Raw genomic sequence first — 15,433 nt, 5'->3', positions numbered from 1 at the left:
CTATCGGCGCCGGCGCTTGACTGGTCATTTACGAATCGAAACCCTCTGATTGACCAACGCTATCGGGGCCCGGAACGGAGCTGATAAGAGGAACCGGCGTCGCCCATGATTCGAGAGACCTACCTTACGCCCCGAACCTTTGACTCATTTTGTCACTTTTCAGAACAACTACGTACGTATCATGGTGTAATAGTCAAAGGCCTGCGACATGTTACTCCTTTCTCCCGTCTTTTTGGGAGCAGCATTCTCTGTCCTAGCTTTGACGTATGTCATTCGCTGCGTCCTGTCCCCGTTGTGGAAAGTTCCCGGCCCGAGGATATCCGCCTTCACTTCCCTCATTCTGAAATGGCATGAACTACAAGCAACCAGGACGAAGTACATCCATGCGCTCCACCAGCAATATGGACCGGTTGTCCGAGTCGCACCAGACGAGGTCTCATTTACATCGTACGAAGCCGTCAAAGAAATTTACTGCTCTGGAGGCAGCGGTTATGACAAGACGGAGTTTTATGACTTGTTCAAAGTCTATGGACGAAGGTATGGAAGGCAATCTCATGTTGGTTGGGTAAAAGCAGAAAGCTTACAGTACTAGGACTATGTTCACAACGTTGAACAAGGAAGATGTAAACCCCCCCCGCATGAAACTCCAGTCTGGGGTAGAATAGCAACTTACAACATCTGTTCTAGCATGCGAAGCGCAAGAGAATAATTGCGGACCGCTACGCAAACAGTAACGTCCTGCGACCTGTACCTCTAGGCGGAATTCAGGAGAGGTCACAAAAGTTTATCAAGTTGTGCGAGAAGTCCGTTGGCAAGAGCCACGACATATTCGTACGTAGACCCCGTTTCAACTCTCTGGACGGTTGCCTGACTGCGTTTGCAGATGAGTCTTCACTCATACGCCTGTGATTGCGTCACACATCACCTTTTCCATCCGTACGGCAGTAATTGCCTCGAGGACGAGGCGGACGAGGAAATGATGCACCAGGTTGCTGCTGACGACAGCCTGCAAAGTGAGTACACAGCCCAACATGCCTGCTGAATGTACCTAAGGTAGACTGACGATAACACAGACCGCCTTGTTCAGCACTATAGTCCCGCGCTGCACAAGCTCCTCTCTCGATTCCTGTACTTCTTCGCCAAGCCCCGCGAGACGCCCCTCGCCGACACATTTGTCATCGAGTCCAGCAAAAAGCCCGACCCGGCGGCCTTCACGCTCCTGAGCCGGCTCCACGACAAGGCGGGCCAGGGACTGGACCAGCTCGACGTGGCGGGCGAGTGCCTCGACCACATGGCGGCAGGCATCGACACGACGGGCGACGGGCTGTGCTTCCTCATGTGGGAGCTCTCGCAGCCGCGGTCGCTGCGTTTTCAGGAGACGCTGCGACGCGAGCTGAGGGAGAACCCGGGGGTCGCGTTCGACAAGTTGCCGTTGCTCGATGCCATTGTGCAGGAAGGGTTGCGGTGCTTCCCAGCTATCCCGATGTCCCTGCCGCGTTATGTGCCCCAGGGCGGGCGGGTGATTGACGAATATGCCATCCCGGGGAAGACTACAGTCAGCTGCCAGGCGTATTCCATTCACCGCATCAACGAGGAAGTGTTCCCGGAGCCAGACTTGTTCAACCCTGATCGGTGGATGGAGCCAACGGGTGACGCTGAGAGGAAGCGGCTCATGTTTGCGTTTGCCAACGGAGGCCGGGGATGTGTTGGCAAGCAGTGAGTAACCCCCATAATCCATCCACAATGAGATCCCATCTGCTAACAAAGCACCACCAAGTCTGGCGCTCGCCGAGATGAAGACTCTGTTGACGGATATTTACACCCGTTACACGACGCTTCCTGAGACGTCAATGGCGGAAGAGTCGATGGCCATGTCGGACCAGCTCATCTCCTCGCGACCCCTAGGGCAAAAGTGTTTGCTGCAGTTTGTTCCCGTTGGCGAGAAGCGGGAATGATGGGGTTCTCGATGGGAGGAACGGGAGGATTTCAAAGGTTGCATAGTGTGTGTTGCATTTGGCGCGAAGGGTATGGACGGCATTGTTGGCACATCGCGTCTGGGCGTTTCTGTGAGTGTTTGATCATTCCGGTACTGAAGCACGGGTAGGTAGCGTTTGTGGCATCTGAGTTCTGGGGCAGGAATGCTGAATCAGTAAAAAAAAAAAAATAACGTGCCTCGATAAACGAGACAGCTTAGCAAATGTGGTTGGGTAGGCATGGTCCCTATAGACCTAGACTCTAGAGGGCCAATACCAAGTCACATCGTGCCAGAAAGATTTCGTGGTGATTCGTGAATGTACGTCGTTGTGTAGCGTCCCTGTGTGGTCTTGCTTGGGAGTTCACTGGGACCACACACATTTACTGCATACGTGGACAAGCCAGGCTTTCCGCTGCCAACTGCCCTGCTTTTTGAATACATCCATCCATAGCTTGCTTGGCCAAGGCAAACTGCAAGTCGAGTGATGACTTGCATGGCAACGACTGGCTCGGCTTTGTGAGCCGGCGTTAGGCGAGGCGAGCGAGCAAAAGCAATGGCGAACGGTAGGCTGCATGCTGCAGAGACTAGATCCACCTGATGGCGAAACGGGGAATTCCTAAAACCCATGTTAGGTGTGCCTACTCGGCTAGGTATTCTTTTTTGTCGCTTATTTTTAGTTTTATGTTGCCCGTCCCTCTGCTTGCGCTGCTGCGTGCTGCCCCGGATCCTTTGGAAAGCTTCCTTGACCTTTCCCGCACAATTGCGGTGCGAATTGCGCTTTCTCGAAAAGCGGGAAAGACCGTTGATTGGCCCGTGCCCGGCGCGGAGCTGTCGCGGGTTTCCCCCTTTAAAATGCCAATGGAACCAGGAAACGGCGCCAGGCCTTTAGGCTTTCCCACCCCTTCGCTGTCTCAAGTATTGCCTGATGAAGGCAGGAGGTGTTGAAATAATCATGAGAGAAACAAACGAGTATGAAACACTCTTGAGGGTGTAAAGAGCACAGAGAGAGGAAGAGAAGGCAAGATAATTGGGGTCGCTGTTGTCTCGATGCCTTGTAATATCCAAATGCCTACTTTGGGTGCCATGATGTGGGACGACACATAGCACAGCAACAAAAAAAAATCGAGGCCAAAGTTCAAAGAAAGGTCAGGAAACATGCAAGGCAGCAAGTGGAACTGGCGGCCCAGCTGCGTGTTACATCCTGGACACTGGACTGGCCCGGTGGTGCCGCGGGGCAGGCGAACGAGCGAACGACAACCTCAAACTCGGATTTAAGGCTCGCTGCTTGTTCTGAGGTCCATGTCTGACAGAACGGCTCCAGGGGGTTCTTTGAGTGGTGGCGCAACTCTGACAGGCACGAGGCAAGGGCCCGCCAGACTCCCCGCCGCCCCCAGCGCCCAAACCTTGAGTGTCCTTTGGGGGGACGCCTTAGTGAAGGAGGTGCTGAGGAGGCAATGAATTCGTAGGCAAGCGCTCTAAGGGAGGTCCACTTTATTATTCCTAGGGATTTGTATTTTCATTCTAGGCATTTCTTTCTGGGACTTTTCATGTGTTTCCGAACTTCCTGTCCTGCCGCCGCCACCTCTACTCCGTACTACCACCAAGAAGGCCACCACCACCACCACCCTCCGACTCCACCTCAGCCTTTTCCAAAACTCTGCGCTCACTGCCCAGTCATCTCCGTTTTCTCCTCTTCCCACCACCCACAAGAAAAAAACGCACAAAACCCTCCGCTCGGAGATCCATTCGAGCACATCTCGCAATTATCTTAAACCCACCTTTTCGCAATCGCAGTTCACCGCCCTGCTTAGGCATCTCTGCATCCTCGCGTCCTCCGCGGTAAAATCTTCCAAAGCGTACAAAACCTCTTCCCACCTCCACCCCTCTCTCTCCTGAGAACGTCGCCACTTTCCACCACCACCACCCAACACCCCGCCATAAACAACCACAGTTTCGTCAACAATCGCCAGTAGCATCCTCTCTCGCCGCGTTCCCGACCACCGAGTCTTCTTCCGCGAGAGTTGAACATACAACACCACCCTCACGCGGTACAAGCCACATAGCAGTTTATGTATCAGCACGACAATACCACCGTCTTCAGACACTTCGTCCCCAAGCTGCAATCATTTCGCATAGCGAAACCTTGTAGCCCCAACATCAGTTCCGTTGGCTGAAATCTCCGAACCCAGAGGAGTTCATGAATTCTCGACAGCAAAGACGATCTAGTCTCGCTTTACCCTATGTTCATCAAAAGAACCCTTGAGCATTGAGTCCGCCTTCTTGCTCCCCTACCAGCTTCCTCGCCAATCAGTCAATCCTATACTATCACGACCTCCGGCTTCTTCATGCTACCCGCCCGTCCAAACGACAGCACTACCAGCTTCGCATCCCGAGCCTTTTAACTCCAGATCCAACCAACCCTCCTAAACCAAAAATACTCTTTCAAGACTCTTCTTCAGTCCACCTACTACCAATATCGCAATCATGGCTTCCCTCATCAACGTTCGTCGCGACGTCAAGGACGCTTTCTATCGCTACAAGATGGAAAAGATCGTCACCAAGATTGAGGGCAAGGGCAACGGTATCAAGACCGTTGTCGTCAACTTGAGCAGCGTCGCTCAGTCTCTCGCCCGTCCCGGTGCCTATGTCATCAAGTACTTCGGCTTCGAGCTCGGTGCCCAGACCAACGTTGACCCCGCCGACGACCGCTGGATTATCAACGGTTCCCACAATGCCGCTAAGCTGCAAGACCACCTCGATGGCTTCATCAACCGTTTCGTTCTCTGCAAGAAGTGCAAGAACCCCGAGACCGACGTCAACATCAAAGATGGTCGCATCCTCCTCGACTGCAAGGCCTGTGGCCAGCGTTCCGAGGTCGACCTCCGTCTGAAGCTTAGCGGTTATATCCTGAAGAACCAGCCGAAGAAGGGCAAGAAGGACAAGGCCGAGCGCAAGGCTGCCCGCCGCGCGAAGGCCAACGGTACCAAGGAGAACGGACAGGGAAGCGGAAGCGGCGGAGAAGGATCCGACAACGGCTCCAACGACGCCGACGACCAGGATGTTGGTAGTGATGACGAGTTGGAGAAGATGAAGAAGGAGGCTCCCGAGATTGACCAGTTTGAGACCCAGGAGCACGAGTGGGCCGTCGACATGAGCGAGGAGGCCGTCAAGGCCCGTCAGGCTCAGCTCCCCGGCGAGTTCAAGCAGAAGCTCAACATGGGCGATGACGAAGACGAGGATGGCGAGGCCTCTGGCAGCACCGTCTACGACGAGTTTGGCACCTGGATCCAGGATGAGGCCACTGCTAAGGGCAGTGTCGACAAGGTCGACTCGATTGACATCTTTGTCAAGGCCAAGGAGCTTGGTATCGAGACCAAGCACCGCTCCGTTTTGGTTCTGGTGCAGACCATCTTCGACGAGAACATTCTCGCCCAGATCCCCAAGCGCGCCGGCATGATGAAGCAGGTATGTTCACATCGTTTGGACCAATGGCTCATGACCCCTTGACTCACTTCATCTCCTAGTTTGTTACCTCTGAGCGCCACGAGAAGGCTCTCCTCGGTGGTACTGAGCGCCTCATTGGCCAGCTCGCCAAGGAGCACCCCGACATCTTTGACAAAGTTGTCAAGATCCTCCAGTTGTACTACAACCACGATCTCCTCAGCGAGGAGGTCGCCGTCAAGTGGGGTACCAAGGCCAGCAAGAAGTACACCGACCTGGCCACCTCCAAGAAGGTCCGCAAGGCCGCCGAGCCCTTCATCAAGTGGCTCGAGGAGGCCTCGGAGGAGGAGTCTAGCGAGGAGGACGAGTAAATGCGCATCTGACGGAGAAATTGGGAGACGTCATTGGCATTTCGGAGTCAATGACTTTTCGTGCCCAATATTAACTTTGAATTCGCATATCTTTTCTGGGCAGCGTTGCCAGAACAGTCCGCTCGTTTTCTTTCCCCTCGGTTCCCATCTCCATTCGGCGACTGAGCGTTTCCCTTAACCTGGAATATCTCTCGTCGGTGGACGGGATGTCGGTACTTAGGTAGCACACATCTTGTAGACTGCAGCCATTGGCAAATCATCCACTCTCACTCTTTGACCGGCACCTTTGTTCCAATGTTTCTTGATCTATCTACGTCAATTTCTGGTGCCAAGCTGTTTGTCCTCCAGCTGATGTAGAACTCGGGTGAAAGCTGCAATGCCCCGCGCGCCTCCCGTGCGGGTAAAACACTCTAGGCTCGTAAAACTCAATGTCTCTTCAACCCGCAAACTCCCCCCCTTCCCCTCCCAAGTCATTGTCAAATAATGCATTCGCCAAAGTCCACAACCTCCTTGTTGGGGAAAACGCCCCAATAGATGTAGATCACCAAGATCTGTCGGTTCCAAAAACATCTACCAGCTGCTGTCAAATACCTCCCGCCAGCCGACCACCCTCTCGCTTCTACTGCTGCGGTATCATTCAAGAGCTCCCCCTGAGCTCGGCTTCGCCATAATCACCTCTACCATTGGTCTGCCGCACCGCCTGTCGATTGCGCCAAAGTCGGATCTCCCCAAGGAGGGACGTTGGTATCCCAGGCGCCTGGCATACTCTTGCTGCTGCTCGAAGTCTTACTCATCTCGGTCGCCGTCGGGCCGTAGTTGACTTCGCCGTTCGTGGTCTCGGGGCCCCATCCGGCACCGCCGCCAGCCGAAACCCATTGATCAGTCTTTTCCCTCTTGCTTCCCGAGCTCTTCTTCGACGAGTGGGAATTGTGGGGGCTATTGTTGGTCGTTGGGCCAGCGTTGTTGTATGTAGTCCAGGCCGAGTTGCTGGCAGTCGCCCACGCATCGCCCTTGGACGCATTCCTTGAGCTCTTCTCATTTCCGTTGCCCTTGTTGGACGAGTTACCAACGGGACTGTTGGTCGAAGGCCCAGCGTTGTTGTCCCAGCCAGCATTGGTTGAGGGCGGCGGTGGTGAAGTCTTCTTCGACTTGCTAGACTTGTTCGAGTTGTTTGACACTTTACGCTCCGATCCTGAGTAGCCAACATTGTTTCCCTGGCCATCCCAGTCCGTAGCAGCCTTGGCTTGACCGCTAGTGCCTCGATTGCTTCCATTGCCATTTTGGCTTTTATTTGACTTCTTCGAGTTGGAATGATTCGATCCAGTTCCCCAGTTGTTGCTGTAGTCGCCTCCAGACTTAGCCCAGGCATCGGCTGACTGGTCATTGGAGGTTCTCCATCCATCCTTATTCGTATTGTCGGTATTGTCCCAAGTGTTACCATTCATCGCCGTCCAGCCGTCGCCACCAGAAGTTGTCTGGGCATCGTTGCTTTGAGTGTTGCCGGGTGTTCCCCAAGCATCATTGGCCTGGGCAGTATTCGTGGTGTTCCACCCACTATTGCTTCCACTGCCTCCAGTCGCTCCCCAAGAATCATTGTTCGCATCCCCAATCTTCGTCCAGCCCGAGTTGCTTCCCTTGTTACTTCCCTTGTTGCTCCAATTGTTGCTTCCCTGGCTTTTTGTGGGAGTGTTGCCCCAAGCAAGATCAGGATGCTGGCCACTGCCCAGGGGCTGCCAGTCTGTGCTCTTCTTCGATCCCCAGGAATTTTTGCTTCCATTTTGCGATCCATTTTTGTTAGGAGTAGACTTTTTGCTGAGGTCGCTAGCAAATGCAGCCCATGGTGTATTTGGATTCACCGTCAAATTGATGTTGATAGGAGAAGCAGGAGCCACGTTATTGGGACTCGCTACCTTTGCCAGAGGCGAAGCAGCCTTGGTTTGTTGAGGACCAACGTTGGTATCCCATCCTTGCTCCTTATTCTTGGCACCTGTCGTCGATGCTGCGTCTGCTGGAATGGCCCCCGACATAACATGCTTCGGAGATCCCTTTGGAGAAAGACCTTTAGGAGACGAGGGACCCCACCACGGCGGCATCTGCATTCCCATCTGCATCGGGTCGACTGCTGCCATGACTGGCGGTCCTCCAGGCATACAAGTGACGGGCATAGAGCCCCAGGGAGACTGGCCCTTGAAGTGGTTGTCTCCGGGGTTTGAGGGATTGGCGAAACCGTAAAAATAGGGGTTCTGCAGGGGATGGGGGACGCCCATCGGCAAAGGAGCATTGTTTGGATCGCGAGCAGGATAGAGCAAGCCGTAAGGATTGCCGTAGGCTGGTCCATGATAGACTCGGACAACGCCGTGCTGAGGGTCGTGGAATGCGTTGGGTCGAGGATCTTCGACGCCCTCAATGGTATGCTCAACTTGAATGACCTCCGCGCGAATGGGCATTATGAGATTGGGTCGGCGTAGGTGAGGAGACAACGCCGCCTTGGGCATTACTTTCTGAGGCTTGTCGACTTTCTTGGTCTCGTTCGTCTTCCCTCCTCCATTCTTGCTTCGGGCTTTCTTGACTGTAGGACCGACGTTGTTGGGCTCGGTATCGGCTGGAACGGCGCTTTCCTTCGTCTTAGATGACTTTTTGACATTGTCCTTCGTCTTTTCTCGTCTCTTCTTCTTGAGAGGTGCCGGCGTCTCCTCCTCAGTCTCATCTGTCTCACTTTCGGACGAAGAATCCACTACCTTCTTCATAGCTGCCTTGGCACCTCTCTTCTTCTTCTTCGACTTAGCTTCCGACTCAGATTCGGATGTGTCATCTGTCTTCTCCGATTTCTTCATGTCTGCTTCCTCCGTGGTTAGTTTCGTCTTCTCCTGATGAATTTCGATACTCATGCCCGCACTGGATGTTGGTTTCACCTTTGGACTTAGCTTCTGCGTCCACAGCCTTCAGCGCAGGCTTTGACGAGGCCTGTTCAAAACGGACCTTCTTGGAGCCGGGTCCCGGAGAGTCCTTGCTGCGATTGGCGCGCGGGTATGTGATCTTGACCGTATCCTCCTCGGATTCGTCGTCGGTGGAAATCTCGACGCAGATCCGCTGCCTGCTGCTGGACTTCTTGCGTCTGCGCCTTTCAATAGAGTTGCAGTATTCCTCGACGCTGACGCCAAGGGCCCATTCGCAGAGAGTAGAGCTGCGGGCGTTACGCGTCATGGTGGAGGTTGACTATCGAGATGCTGTCAGTGGGAGGTTCTGTACTGTGGATGCCGATCGTCAACGAATATTGCGGAATCCGCCTTCGACTAGTTTTTTTCCAGAGAACTTTCAGGAAGGGAAAGCACAGAATTGGAGTGGTATCTCTGCATTGATGGATTCATTGGATGCAAAAGGAGGTGAATCCTGAGTACGAAGGTAGGTGAAGCCAGGTCAGAGTGACTACCTCGCCCGCATTGGAAGGAACTGCCCGACTTCTGTACCTGCCCAAAGTAAATCACCTACCTTAGGTAGCCAGTACTACTGGACTATGAAAGTAAATCACATGTCAATCATCCAATATCAGTACAAATAATAGTAGGCAAAAAAGAAAGGCTCCAATTCTCTTTGGACATCATGATCTCAAATTCAGAGAGAAGTAATTCCCTGTCACGCTCAATCATACCTTACAGGCTTCTTTACAGCTAAATAAACCCACTCATTCGCATCGCTTTGAGTTTTCACGCATGCAAAATAATCAGGCAAATGTGTCGTCTCGAAATCACTTGTATGGGGTTCGCAATCTACCTAGGTTCAGGTTGAGGCATCCAGCCTCTTCCGAGCCATCGTCAAACGACCCCAGGTATAGAAATATTGGTCTACGTCCAAGCCACGCATTGAAAGCTGCCTCCAATTTCGACCTTAACCGCAACTTTGGCGGCCTGGGCGAGAGCATTCTCTGGCATGTCGACATAGGAAACCATTGACTTTATCCTCCTCTCCCTTTCATCCCATTCAGCCCAATCTGGTATCCGTATTGTCCTTGGGCGAATGACGTGAACAAATCCTTAAAGCAGACAGATTATCTGCTCTAATGATCGTCCTAATATCTTGTCAGTTGTTGTAGCTTTGCCATAGATTGCATGCCTTACCTGACGGTCTGAGGGCCAATGACGGATTAGAGGGGTCTGAAGGGCAAGTTGCCGGAAAGTTGAATCATCTGCTATGATCAGACATGGGGGCCTCCTCATTCCTTTTCGCATACTCACGAGGGTATCTTCTCCGTTTCATCATTCACCCCAAGATCTTCCAAATCATCTCGCTGCCCGTTGACGCTGCTTGGAACGTTAGCAATTCATCTCGTTTCCTTCTAATTGAGGTGAAATACCTATGATGAAGGAATACTTCAGTTGGGCAAACGGACGGCGTAGAAGTAGCCCTCGTTGGTGACATACCAACGGCAATCGCCAAGGTTGTCAATAGTGAAACGATTGCGCTGGGTCCAGTTACCATCAACCTCTCGAACGGGATAGTAGCGGGATGGGTCATCGTCCGCAGGCTTGAAGTCCTGGGGCTCGAAGAGACCATTGGAATAGGCAAACTGGGCCTGCTCCATGGCGACCTCTCCAGCGGTCTTGCCATATCCAGTGACGTCCGGAGGAAGATTGGTATTACCTGGGAAGACGGGCATTCCACCTCCGCCCATGTTGGGAGGCATATTCATACCCATGTGGGCACCCTGGAACATGGGAGGGCCACTAAAACCGGCGGGAGGAGCCTGAAGCATGATCGGAGGGTGCATGCTCATGCCCGCGTGCATAGCAGGCTGTTGGGCCATGATGATGGGCGGCTGAGGGGGGGCCTGGCCAATGTAGGTGATGTTGTTGGCGGGGGACTGCTACAATCTCAAGTCAGCAAACTATTTCTCGAAACCTTGGGTGAGCTTAGTGAGATGAAAATGAGGCGGCCAGATGAAGCAAAGAAATCCAGGTGCCCGATGAATCACACAAGCCGCTCGGCTCAGGAAGCAATCGCAGCGTATGTGCGCTGGGGACTTGCATAATAATGAACAACAACAAGAGGTGCGCCAAGCAGAACTGGAGTAGGCTTCGGGGCAACAAAAGTGACCACTGGCAGAGCCTGAGCATGAGGGAGACCGACGTGATAGACTGGAGGCATTCCGTTGTCGAAGCGAGGCACGTAAACGTGCTGCATGGGGCCGTAGGTGGTGTCGGGAACCGGCGGCTGGAAGTGAAGGCCACTAGTAGGCGGAGCGACGTTCTGGTAGTCGGCCATGTTGACGTAGGGAGGCGCGGTAAGTCCGTACGGGTTGAATTTACCGAAAGGCGCGAACGAGTTGGTCTCGGAGATGTAGGCGGGGTGCAAGGTGGAGGGTATGAAAGGGTTGAGGTGTGGGTGAGCAGCCTGACCGAAGGGTGTGGGAGGAAAGTGATGGCCAAGATTGACTGAGGCAGAGGGATTGGTTGAGGTGTGGAGGAAAACACCGCTGTCTTCACCCACGTCGCTTTCGTGGGTGTTGAAGGCAGGAGCGGTCGAGGTGTCGGTTCCCTGGGTAACGGGGAAGGAGGCACCTGGGTTGCTGCGGTCCTCCGTGAAGCGCACCTGCCGCGGGCCGGTGGTATTGGCAGCCGACTTGCTCTTGGGAGACTTCATGGCGGATTTGCTGGACTCGATTATATATTGAACTCGACGCCGAATCCTTGTTTCTAGAGTATCGAGGTCGTTTTTGTTTCGATTGGTGTATCAAACTCGGAAATCCAGGGGTAGAGACCAAATGCCAGGAGACGAGACTCCTTTATCGATGGAGGGCTTTGATGAGCTGAGACTTCTCACCTCATCACAGTCTTGGGTGAATTGATAGAAAATGAGGCTGATCAAAGAGATGTGAAGGAGAAGAGATCTGAAGAGCGGTCCAAGGCGAGAACCCAGCCAGATCTCTTCACCCAGCCGCATGAAGATCCACTGCGGCTTGAAGCTTTTGGTATACCAATGACCCGCTCCAGTGATGTCTTGGCCGGCTCTTTGTCTCTGAGGCCGAAAGACAAGAAAAGGGGGCAGGTCATTGCATGATCTTCCGGGGGCTTACTAGAAAAACGGAGGGAAATAACGGCAATGGTTGGGATTGCAAGAGAGGGTAAAGAAAGCAAAATGTATCCAAGAGACATTCTACTTACAACATCTATAGCGTATCTCTGGCCATCCCAGCCAAGGCGATAGACAAGTGGCGGATCCTCGTTGTCGTAGTGTGCCTTCGAGAAAGGCCAAAATCCGCACATGTTGACGTTGCCTGGAAGACGAGCAGTCGGGAAGATTCGAATAGTTTGCAATAATGTTGCTTGAGGATTCGGGTCCGAGGAAGGTGGTGGTAGGAGTGAAAGATGAAGTCAGTCGGGAGTGGGGTTTTAAGCAGCAATCGATTGCGACAGGTTCGCTCTAGAGGCGGTTTCTAGGTCCTTGATCTCGAATGGCGCTTGGGATGGTAATCACTGATGATGAATCTGGCCCTTTGCATGCCTTGATATTGAAAGAAGACCGCATCTTCCTTGGAATTGATATCGGGTACATAGCGGATGCAATGCGACAACGCAGTTCATTAATTATCAATGTGAGCCTCACGGCAATATAAAAAGACAGAAACGCAGGTGCCAAACTGGCCAAGACATACGAATATCCAACTCCGAAGCACAATCGATACTCGCGTCAACACGTGGCTGAGCTACCATGGGGCGAGCGAACAAGAACAACGCGCAAAATCCATCAGCGGAAATCCTCAGGCCAATCATTGTCTTCAATATCTCCGTCAAAAGAAGATTCCAACAGTCTGTCAATGTCATGAGGAAAGAAGCCGTTTGCAGCGAACATTGATGCCAGAGGCGCAAGCAAAGGTTGGCCGACCAGTTGCAGGATTTCGGGCAGCTGCTTGATCGATTTGCGCTGCCACAGCTAATGAGCGGTTAATCCCAAGTCTTCGACCCGAAACGCGATGTGCTTGACTTACCTTGACCAAGCCAACTGTATTTTCTTCTGCTTCTCCTAATCTATTCATCGTATCAAAGGCATCTTTGCCACCAAGGTCATGCGAGGCCTCCTAGTTCACTGCAATGTCAATACTTTGTTGGGCGTCGATCCTCGCGTAACTCCACGTATCATTCATCGTGCCAAGATTATTGAACCAGGTCGGATACGTCCTGGCGATGGCGATTTTGGGGGGATGCGGATCCGGCTTTGATATCATAAAGTCGCCGACTTTTTGTAGGAAAGTTTACTTGATGTTCTCCACGCTACCGCCCCGTTTGATAGTGGCCTCGTAATGATACACAGACATTGTTTTGATGAAAGCTTCGAAGTCGGTCCACACCGGCCAGGACGACTTCTGGAGGATCGAGCCGCCATTCCTGTCAAGGTATATCAATACGACGTGAGAGGACTCGCTGTCGATCAGAGAGGAATTACTCAGGCAAAACATTTTTACTCGGGAAACTTCCTGGATCTAAGAAATGGAAGTCAGCAGGGTTTTTCACAACGAAAGTTACGGATATTTTTGAACCTTTTCCTCAGGAAGAGATGCAATGCCCGCTTGTGGTTTCCAATGTCATCGAGCTCGCTTGGAGGACTAAGACCTTCAGTACCATCATCGCTGCGAGCTTAATCGTAGGCACCGTAGGCATCGTCGGTCTCATCGGTCTCGCCGATCTCCTGCGACAAACATTCGTACAAGACCACCAGCCCATCATACGACAACGACCGAATCGTTGGAGACCGTGTTCTCGGACGCTGAGAGATTCGGGGAGATAGCTTGTTTCTCTAGGTAGTGGCGACGAGGTATTGTAGGGAAGAAAGCGTTGTCCACCGACTTCGTTGTATACGTGAACTCCTATTGAAGCTATGTCAGATGTAGCGCGATCGAGATGCTTCGCTCTAGCTTGTATATTGTCCAGCTCAAGATCGATCAAGCTTGTCGCGAGTTGCGGATGTCTCCATCTTCCGCGGTCGTGACCGTAGCTGATAGTGAAAAATAACTTCACGTCGAGGCTATCACGCGATTTCAGGTGAAGCGGACATTATAGAAATGGCATCTAGCCTGCTGCCTCTCCATGCTTATGTTTTCCTGCGGCATGGGGTAGCGATGAAAGGCGATCGGCAGCCTGAGGAGAGCCTGTACTAGTTAGATGCTGCTCAGGACGTCTCTTCCATTGCCATCAGGCTGGCAGGCCAGTCCAATATGGCAACAACCGTCTAGGACACTTGGACGTAAAAGGAACGTGTAATGTTGTTCTTTTTTTGACAGGTACCGAACGCCCACTTCCACCCAGTGATGCGGTCTTCTAATGCTCCTTCCTAAATACTGTACACGGGTCCACTTGAGGAGAGATCGTCCGTCACAATGCCCAAGACTCCTCTAAGGCGCTCTAAATTTCCTTACTCAAACAACAGATAGAAGAAGCTCGCAATGGCGAGCATCATCGTCCACAGATCCAACGTGATCCATGGGCATAATGAATAATCATTACTGGCGGGTTTCAACGGGGACAATTCGTCAGGTTATGTCGTAAATTACAAGGTGGCATGCTCGGAAGTAATAGGCTCGGGGGCAGAGAAGAAAGTACTGCGGACAACCTGCGAAAACGATCAGATATGCGACGCCAATATACTTGTGAAGGCGGCAACTTACAGCCCAGGCACCGGCCACGGAGGCCACAACACCACCGGAAATCAACATGGGCCGCACACCCCTTGTGCTCTTGAAAACCATTCCACTAAAAGCGCCAGCCAAGATCGTGTTGGCAGAGTCGTGCTTTCCCCTGAAGTAGCCGATACCCGCGTTGAAAAAGTTGTAGGTAATGGCAACGACACCAGCGGAGTTACCCAGGAAGGGGCCACGGCGAGTGACGGCGTTAAGCACTGAGTTAAGTCGTAGCTTCGGCGGCTGGTTGGCTGATCTCCTCAGACCCTCTTGCAGTCCCCAGGCTCCTCCTATCGACAAGGCTGCCAAGTATGTGACTCCCGTTCCGTAGCAAAGGTCATCGGTGAAGCCTCGGGAGGGGAGGGCAGACTGGCCAGGGACATCCGCCAGAGCCGCATCTTCGAGAGAAAGGTATTCGAGTGTGTCCTTGTTCAGTCCAGAGAGGGGGTGTAGTTGCGCGGGGTCGGCAAAGGATGAGCTCTGAAGGAAAGACTCGACGCCAGATCCTGCTGAAGGGTCGAACTGTGCTGGGGTGTTCTGGAAGGTGGTTGTAGGTTCGGTGGCCGGTGAAGACTGGGAAGCACCGGCGTCCTTCTGAGAGGACTTGCGACCAGAAAGGGTATCCCAAAGCGACGACATGGTGAAGGTTGTGGACGTGGCGGATGAATGAAGCCGGGGATCGGAGTTGGACAGTGGACAGGAGATGTGGGCTTGCAGGCCGATGATGGAAGCTGTCGAAAAAATTTGGGCAGACCAATCGCGACTTGGCCCGTGCGTTCAGAAAGGCAGTGGAAAGTGACGGATACAGTTGCATTGGCACATTCAGATGGACTCCACTTATCCGGCCATCTTTCGGAAAGCCCAAGTTCAGATTCTCCGGCTTACCTCATCGCAGCAGTTCTTTTAACCTTCATGTGATGAGTCAGCATTCGCCAGAAAGTCGACCACTGATGCTGGCACGTCAGGTAATATGTCAAT

General features: G+C 52.8%; 4 protein-coding genes across 4 annotated transcripts; 1 reads left to right on the top strand and 3 right to left on the bottom strand.

Annotated features, from left to right (window-relative positions):
* Positions 1–208: 208 nt before the first annotated feature.
* Positions 209–5,787, top strand: CLUP02_03411 (cytochrome P450; the record flags this gene model as incomplete). The annotated part of the gene is made up of 18 exons (XM_049282433.1): positions 209–537; positions 593–623; positions 688–831; positions 884–1,013; positions 1,074–1,716; positions 1,778–1,934; positions 2,025–2,066; positions 2,269–2,293; positions 2,427–2,491; positions 2,564–2,607; positions 2,713–2,890; positions 2,963–3,029; positions 3,080–3,262; positions 3,297–3,383; positions 3,501–3,814; positions 3,873–4,120; positions 4,435–5,440; positions 5,500–5,787. 18 exons carry the CDS (start codon positions 209–211, stop codon positions 5,785–5,787), a joined length of 3,981 nt encoding a protein of 1,326 aa, XP_049139576.1.
* Positions 5,788–6,464: 677 nt separating this feature from the next.
* CLUP02_03410 (uncharacterized protein) lies at positions 6,465–8,991 on the bottom strand (the record flags this gene model as incomplete). Its single annotated transcript, XM_049282432.1, has 2 exons — positions 6,465–8,623; positions 8,700–8,991. 2 exons carry the CDS (start codon positions 8,989–8,991, stop codon positions 6,465–6,467), a joined length of 2,451 nt encoding a protein of 816 aa, XP_049139575.1.
* Positions 8,992–10,156: 1,165 nt separating this feature from the next.
* CLUP02_03409 (uncharacterized protein) lies at positions 10,157–11,424 on the bottom strand (the record flags this gene model as incomplete). The annotated part of the gene is made up of 2 exons (XM_049282431.1): positions 10,157–10,648; positions 10,822–11,424. The coding sequence occupies 2 exons, from the start codon at positions 11,422–11,424 to the stop codon at positions 10,157–10,159; spliced, it is 1,095 nt and encodes a 364-aa protein (XP_049139574.1).
* A 2,901-nt stretch (positions 11,425–14,325) lies between these two features.
* CLUP02_03408 (uncharacterized protein) lies at positions 14,326–15,094 on the bottom strand (the record flags this gene model as incomplete). Its single annotated transcript, XM_049282430.1, has 2 exons — positions 14,326–14,388; positions 14,444–15,094. 2 exons carry the CDS (start codon positions 15,092–15,094, stop codon positions 14,326–14,328), a joined length of 714 nt encoding a protein of 237 aa, XP_049139573.1.
* Positions 15,095–15,433: the final 339 nt, after the last annotated feature.

This window comes from Colletotrichum lupini, chromosome 2 (genome assembly GCF_023278565.1).
Source record: "Colletotrichum lupini chromosome 2, complete sequence".
Classification (NCBI taxonomy): domain Eukaryota; kingdom Fungi; phylum Ascomycota; class Sordariomycetes; order Glomerellales; family Glomerellaceae; genus Colletotrichum; species Colletotrichum lupini.
Note: the sequence above shows the minus strand (reverse complement) of the source record. Positions and strands in the feature narration are given on the sequence as shown.